Below are 7,051 nucleotides of genomic sequence, written 5' to 3'. Positions count from 1 at the left end.
TGTCGAGGTTCCAAGTTCTGCAGGCGCCTCCCTTCCTGCAGGCGCCGAGGTGTCCTGTACCGGAGGGGACCTCCTTGCTGGGGAGGTGGCCAAACGCCTGGGCCCGCGGGGTGGGCCCGCCATCGCGAGCACGCAGGGAGGATGCGGGCGAGAAGGGAGGCGGGAGCTCAGGGCGCCCCCGGCTTGCAGGGGGCCGGGCCGGGCCGGGGCGGAGCAGGGCGGCGGCGGCATGGCGGGACGACGGGCCGGGCCCGGGCCGGAGCGCTGCTTGGCGCTGCTGGCGTTGCGGGCGCTCGGGGCGGCGGGCGCACCCGCAGTGCCTGGACTTTCAGGCCGCCCTTCCGGGCCGCCGCAGCCGCTGAGCTTCTGCGCGCAGTACTCGGCCTTCGGCTGCTGCGCGCCCGAGCGGGACGCCGCGCTGGGCCGCCGCTTCTGGGCCCTGGCGGCGCGCGTGGACGCGGGCGTGTGGGCCGCGTGCGCCGGCTACGCGCTCGACCTGCTGTGCCAGGTGAGCGGGCGCGGCGGCGGAGGGTGGCGGGCAGCCCCCCTGGACGGGGACCACCCGTGGGCGGCGGGCTTTGGGGCCCCCGGTGGGAGTCCCGGGGCCCGGGGCGGGGAGACGGGCATCCTGGGATGGCCCCGAGGGCTTTGCCCTTCTCTGGCTTTGTGACCTGGGCTTGCTCTGCGCCTCAGTTTCCCCTCCTTAGGCAGGAGGGATGGACCAATGGTGTCCTCACTCCCCCAGCGTTTGGGGCTCCTCTGTCCTGGGACCTCCTGGACACAGCCCTCCAGGTCCCCGCTGGGAGCCGCGCCCTCGTCCCCTTGTCGTGGTACCAGGGTAGGAATCCATTGTCCCAGGGCTGCAGAGGGCATGGTCGACGCGCCGGCCTTGCGTTTGTGGAAGGGTGTGGGGGACCCTCGGACCCTGGGTGAGCCCCAGGCCTGCGATGCCTCAGGCGCCTCCCGCCCCGCCCCGCCCCGCCCCGCCCCCGTGTGTGCTGTGGCCTCTCTGGGATGGCGCCCCCACAGGCAGAGGCTCTCATCCTTCAAGACCACCGGAGTGACATCTTTTGGGTGAACCCCTCTGCCCCCACCTCCCCTCTGAGGGCGGAGCCCGGGCCTCCGCTCACACCAGGTTGTCCGTTCTCCTCCTACTGGGGTCTGACTCCCAGCGCCTGACGCGAACCAGCAGGTGGGTGGTGGGGTCAAGGCTGTGAAGCTTTGAGGCTGGCCTTGGCCCAGCACCTGGGCGGTGAGAGGACTGGGGGCTGGAGGGTTCTACAGGGCAGCGCCAGGTCGCAGCCCTCAGCCAGGAGGGGCCGGCCTGTGGGGAGGGGCTGGAGGGCCGGCTGGGAGTCAGACATGCTGGGGTTTGATCCTGGCTCGGCCACTCCCTGGTGCTGGACCCTGCACGTCACAGCTCCTTCCCTGTCAGGCGGGGGCAATCTTACCTCCCCAGGATTGCCTCGCAGATTAAGTGATACATAGTAGGGGCTCAGTGGACATTTCAGTTGGATTTCTCTAGTGCCTGCCTTCTTGGCCTCCACTGGCCCCCGCTGGCCCCCATTGGCCCCCACTGGCTGCCCAGCCCTGGGTGGGAACGGAGCCAGGCCCAGAGGCCGGTTTAGCGAGGGCCTAGAGAGCCAGGGACTTGCTGGGTGGTCACACAGCCCAGTGGTGGCCATGGTGGAATATAGCACATCAGGTAAATGGCCTCCATGGCTTTGCTGGCACATACTCAAAGCCGTGGTCTTCATTGGTCTTCATTGTCCCTGCTCCTGGGCCATAATTGATACTTGGTAATGCTTATCAAATGGAAGGGATTGAAATCAAAGGGCAACAGATATTAGAATCTGATTCAATAAACCAAGTAAAATCAGGCTTTTATTTTTGTTGTCGTTGTTGTTAATGCTCACGCAAAATTCAAATCTTGCGTGAATTTTGGGACACCCTTTATATAAAAGAACTCAGACCCTCCTGGTACACAGTAGGTCCTCAGGGGTAGCTGCTGATGCTGTTGTTAGTAGCGGTAGTAATAGTTGTGGTTAGTGGTTCTCACAGAAGCATGAAGACGAGATCGGAGGCCTGCGTAGTTGAGACTAATCCTGGTAACGGAGGGGATTGTCCCATTTTACAGATTAGCAGCCTGGGGTCTAGGAGGCAGGGTGACCTCTCCAAGGCCACACAGCTGGTACGTGCCACCACAGAGCATCCCCGAGCTGTCCCTGTCCCTGACCCTGTCCCTGCAGGAATGCTCGCCCTACGCAGCCCACCTCTATGACGCCGAGGACCCGTCCACGCCCCTGCGCACCCTGCCCGGGCTCTGCGAGGACTACTGCCTGGACATGTGGCAGACCTGCCGGGGCCTGTTCCGCCACCTGTCGCCCGACCGCAAGCTCTGGGCCCTGGAGGGCGACCGAGCCAAGTTCTGCCGCTACCTGTCCCTGGACGACACGGACTACTGCTTCCCTCGCCTGCTGGTCAACGAGAACCTCAACTCGAACCTGGGCCGCGTGGTGGCCGACGCCAAGGGCTGCCTGCAGCTGTGCCTGGAGGAGGTGGCCAACGGGCTGCGAAACCCCGTGGCCATGGTCCACGCCCAGGACGGCACCCACCGCTTCTTCGTGGCCGAGCAGGTGGGGCTGGTGTGGGCCTACCTGCCCGACCGCTCCCGCGTGGAGAAACCCTTCCTGAACATCAGCCGGGCAGTGCTCACCTCGCCCTGGGAGGGCGACGAGCGGGGCTTCCCCCGCTTCCGGCACAACGGCAGGCTCTACGTCTACTACTCGGTGAGGGTCGACTTCCACGAGTGGATCCGCATCAGCGAGTTCAGGGTCGAGGAGGACGACGCGAACGCCGTGGACCACAGCTCTGAGAGGTGGCCTCCCTGGGAGCCAGGCCGGGCGGGGCAGGGCTGAACCTGGGCCAGTCGGACCCAGCCCATACATGCCGCGTGTTGCACGGGTGGCTCAATGGTTTCAGTGCCGCCCATGGGAGGGGCTGCCGCCCAGGGGAGGGGCTGACCTCTGTGCTCTGGGGTCAGGGGAGGGACAGAGCCCTGGATCAGGCACTTCAGGTGGTTTGTTTCACTGGGTTCTCGTAAAGCCCAGCCAGGTCCGTGTTACTGTCCCATTTCACAGATGAGAAAGTGGAGGCTTCAGAGGTGACATGACCTGCTAGGTCGCACAGCCAGGAAGCTCAGAGCTAGCCCTCTGGCCTGTCCGTCTTGCAAGCCCGTCCCTCTGCTCCTCTCACCCCGACCCCATCCCCACGGCCCCAGGTGACTGAGCCCTGCGCCCTGCCTTCCACTTCTCCTTGCCGGGACCTTCCCCACTCCCCCACCCCCAGCTGGTTTAGCCATTCCTTGCCTCCAGGCCTCTGGCCCCGTCAACACTGATCCTGCTCTCCGGGTACTATTTACGCCCGGCTGTTTCTGAGACGGGCTTGTCCTGACCTTGTGTGGAGGCACACGCATCAGTGTGAGTCCCATAGGGGAAAAGCCCCGTACCAGGTCGTTCCATAGGCAGAGCTTGGCATGGGAGTTACCGGGGTGTGAGGAATGACGACAGAGCAACGTGGGGAGGACGTGCGGCCGCTCTGAGTTTAACAGGTGAAGGAAGCTGCCTCACCTCTTGGGCTGGAGCACAAAGTGAGGAGGTGGGGGTACTGGAGCCCCGAGTTGGGGCCACTCAGCGGAAGCTGGAGCCATGGTGGGCCCGGGAAGCAGGAGTTGGATCCAGGGAGGCGATAAGCTATTGGCAAGATGCAGCCCGAAGAGAGAGAGAGAGAGAGAGAGAGAGAGAGAGAGAGAGAGAGAGAGGAGAGAAATGCCCTGGCTGCTCCCTTCCTCCTTTCCTCCAATCTCCTGCCAAGGAGGGAGTGTAGACGTGTTCCGCTATGTGTGGGTAGCCATGGCTGATAGAACAGCCAGCTATGCCTGGGCCCACAGTTCTGCGTGATCAGTGATCATCACAGGGCAGGGGCTAGCAGTGCGGAGCAGTCCAAGAAGCGTTAGACCAGAACTAGCAGACCTGAGTTCTAGTTCCAGCTCTGCTGTGTGCCCTTGGGCAAGTTTGTCAACCCCTCTGAGCATCCAAGTTCTCCTTAGCACAACAGAGTGAACTGTCCATGCCCAGCCCTCCAGATCTTTGTAAAAACCACGTGCTATAAAGGCCACGCAATGTCTTTGCCACTGTGCAGTGGCATCCACGGGCGAGGAGGTCTTGTGGCTGTGATCTTGTTTTGTATTTTGGCTGAGGATATTTGGGGGGCCGGGGTGGGGACATTTATCTTCTTTTAGGATAATCCTGGAGATTGAAGAACCAGCGGCGAACCACAACGGGGGCCAGCTGCTCTTTGGGGACGATGGGTACCTCTACATCTTCACCGGAGATGGAGGGATGGCCGGAGACCCCTTTGGAACGTTTGGAAATGCCCAAAACAAGTATGTCCTGTTTTTTGGCTGGCTGGTGGGCTGTTCACATACCCTGGATCACATGCTGTTCCGGAGGGGAATTCCCTCCTCAGCCATGCAGCACAGGGCAGCAGACAGGGGCCTGGGTCCCAGTCCAGCCTGCAGCTGGCCAGCCGGAGACCCAGGCAGGCCACTGCCGCTCCTCAGTCAGAGGAGAACAGCACTATTGCAGGGGAAGGCTTGTCGTGAGGAGTGAAAGCGGTCGTGTTTGTGGAGGGCCAGGCACAGTGCCCACTGGCCACAGGTACCTGAGAAGCGATGTTAGAGGGCATCTGGGAAGATGGGATTTTTTCTGAAGTCAGCTCAGCTCTGCTGGAAACGGAGGAAGGAAAGGGGTGCTTCTCAGACCACGTGGGGAGCGTGAGCTGGTTGGAGCAGGGCTACATGGCACGTGGGTGTTCTGCCCAAGGCTCCCCCACGATGAAGCGTAGTTTTGTTTGTTAGTCACTTCTTTTTTTTTAAGTACTTTATTTTTTATTTTTGTTATTCCTCACCTGAGGATATTTTTCCATTGATTTTTAGAGAGAGTGGAAGGGAGGGGGAGAGACAGAGAGAGATACGTTGATTGGTTGCCTCCGCACATGCCCTGTCCTGGGACAGGGATTGGGCCTGCAACCGAGGTATGTGCCCTGGACCGGAATGGAACATCTTCAGTCCACAGGCCATGCTCTATCCACTGCGCCAAACAGGCCAGGGCAGTTAGGCACTTCTTGGCTTGAGCAGATGGCCTGCCGTCATCCCACTCCTAGACACACACGCACACGCACACACACACACGGGTCTTGTGAGTCTAGGCGAGGCTATCCCGCAGTTTCAGGGCAGCCTCCTCCACTCTCTCAGCCAACAGTGACGACACCTTTTCGGCCCAGAAAGTAAAAATAGCGAGCCTGATGCTGATTACAGCGGTGAAAGTGCTCACAACTTGCGACTCGTGCTTTCACCTGGGGCTGTGTAAGAGGCACCGCACTTTCTCATGTTTGGGGCGAAGTTCAGAAAATAGAAAGGAAGGATTTGTGGATAACTGGACAGAACTTAAAACATTCTTTTGCTGCTATGAGCTTGGCACCCTCATACACGGAAGCCTGGGGTGTGGTCTGCAGCTTGGTGGTGAGCAGGCTGGAGCGGGCGATAGGAGCCCTCGGGCGGTAGGGGGTTAACTGTGGGGCCCCTATTGGGTGGGAGGGTTTTCTCACCTGAGAGGACACTGTGAGATGCCTCCAAGGAGGGTGCTGATGCTGTGAGAATGACGGGCACACAGTTGCAAGGCACTTTTTAATATATTGTATTGATTTTTTACAGAGAGGAAGGGAGAGGGACAGAGAGTCAGAAACATCGATGAGAGAGAAACATCGATCAGCTGCCTCCTGCACACCCCCCACTGGGGATGTGCCCGCAACCAAGGTACACGCCCTTGACTGGAATCGAACCTGGGACCCTTCAGTCCGCAGGCCGACGCTCTATCCACTGAGCCAAACCAGTCAGGGCCAGGGGTCACTTTTGTCCTGTGACAAATGAAACCCACAAGCTACTCACCCCCAGGAGCTGTGTGGAGGTTAGGGCTGCACCCCAATTCTACGTGGTTCTGGAGGGCCCCAGAGGTGACGCTGCGTGCCTCCGTGGAGTCCAGAGCTGTCTGGGGGATCTGCCAAGGGGTCCCCCTGGGTTGCCTCATCTTTGAGGTAGGGGTGGGGAGTGGAGGGTGGAGAGTGTGGGTGAACTGGACCACACCGAGGCCCGTCTGCACTCTGACGTGCCGTGGTTCTGCCTGAGACGGCCCTGGGAGTGTGAGAGAGAAAGCGAGAATTCAGCCCCGTTTCTGGCTAAGATAGCAGAGTCTTCTCCCCCGTCTCCCAGCCCAACCTGTACTCCATATGGTGCACTTGGCTTTGCCTCCAGTCACTCACTCATTCACTTAGCACACACGTAAGGAGCACCTACTGTGTGCCAGGCACTGTGCTGGGCACGAAGAACACTACACGACAAAGAACACTGCACGACTCATTTTCCTCGCAGCATTTACGTTCACCCTGGAGCACAATCCTGTAAGAGGGCAAGGAGGCAGGACCACCTCAAGTGACGGTGGAGGACACAGGCCGGGGGAAGTCAGTGTTGTGGTAGAGAGCGTTCGATTTTTGCTCTGGCTGGTGTTGCTCAGTGGATAGAGCCTCAACCTGCGGACTGAAGGGTCCTGGGTTCGATACCGGTCAAAGGCACATGCTTGGGTTGTGGGCTCGATCCCCAGTAGGGGGCGTGCAGGAGGCAGCCGATCAATGATTCCCTCTCATCCTTGTGTTTCTCTCCCCCCCTCTCTCCCTTCCTCTCTGAAATCCATAAAAATATATATATTTTAAAAAGATTGTGGGTTTTGTGGCCAGCCGCCAGGACTAGACCCCAGCCCCACCGTTCACCATGGCTGTGCGAGTGGGCATTTATGTGGCCTTTCTGAGCTCGGGTCCCCATCCTGTAAAGGGAGGTGGTGTTGTACTGGGGGGGTTGGGAGTGTGTCGGTCACAGCAACAGCCACCTGCCGAAATTGGGTGGTGAGCCGAAATGAGGTTGTAGTGACTGTAAGTCCAG

General features: G+C 60.3%; 1 protein-coding gene across 1 annotated transcript in view; it reads left to right on the top strand.

Annotated features, from left to right (window-relative positions):
* The first annotated feature begins 229 nt into the window (after window positions 1-229).
* HHIPL1 (HHIP like 1) overlaps window positions 230-7,051 on the top strand; it is a 20,317-nt gene continuing 13,495 nt past the window's right edge. The window contains 6 exon segments of the mRNA XM_023744438.1: window positions 230-304; window positions 306-335; window positions 338-508; window positions 2,250-2,878; window positions 4,301-4,444; window positions 4,631-4,660. Of these exon segments, the coding sequence (XP_023600206.1) occupies window positions 230-304; window positions 306-335; window positions 338-508; window positions 2,250-2,878; window positions 4,301-4,444; window positions 4,631-4,660 (1,079 nt within the window).

Source organism: Myotis lucifugus, unplaced genomic scaffold (assembly GCF_000147115.1).
Source record: "Myotis lucifugus unplaced genomic scaffold, Myoluc2.0 scaffold_464, whole genome shotgun sequence".
NCBI classification, from domain to species: Eukaryota; Metazoa; Chordata; class Mammalia; order Chiroptera; family Vespertilionidae; genus Myotis; species Myotis lucifugus.
The sequence above is the reverse complement of the archived record's forward strand: the minus strand, read 5'-3'. Positions and strand labels throughout refer to the sequence as shown.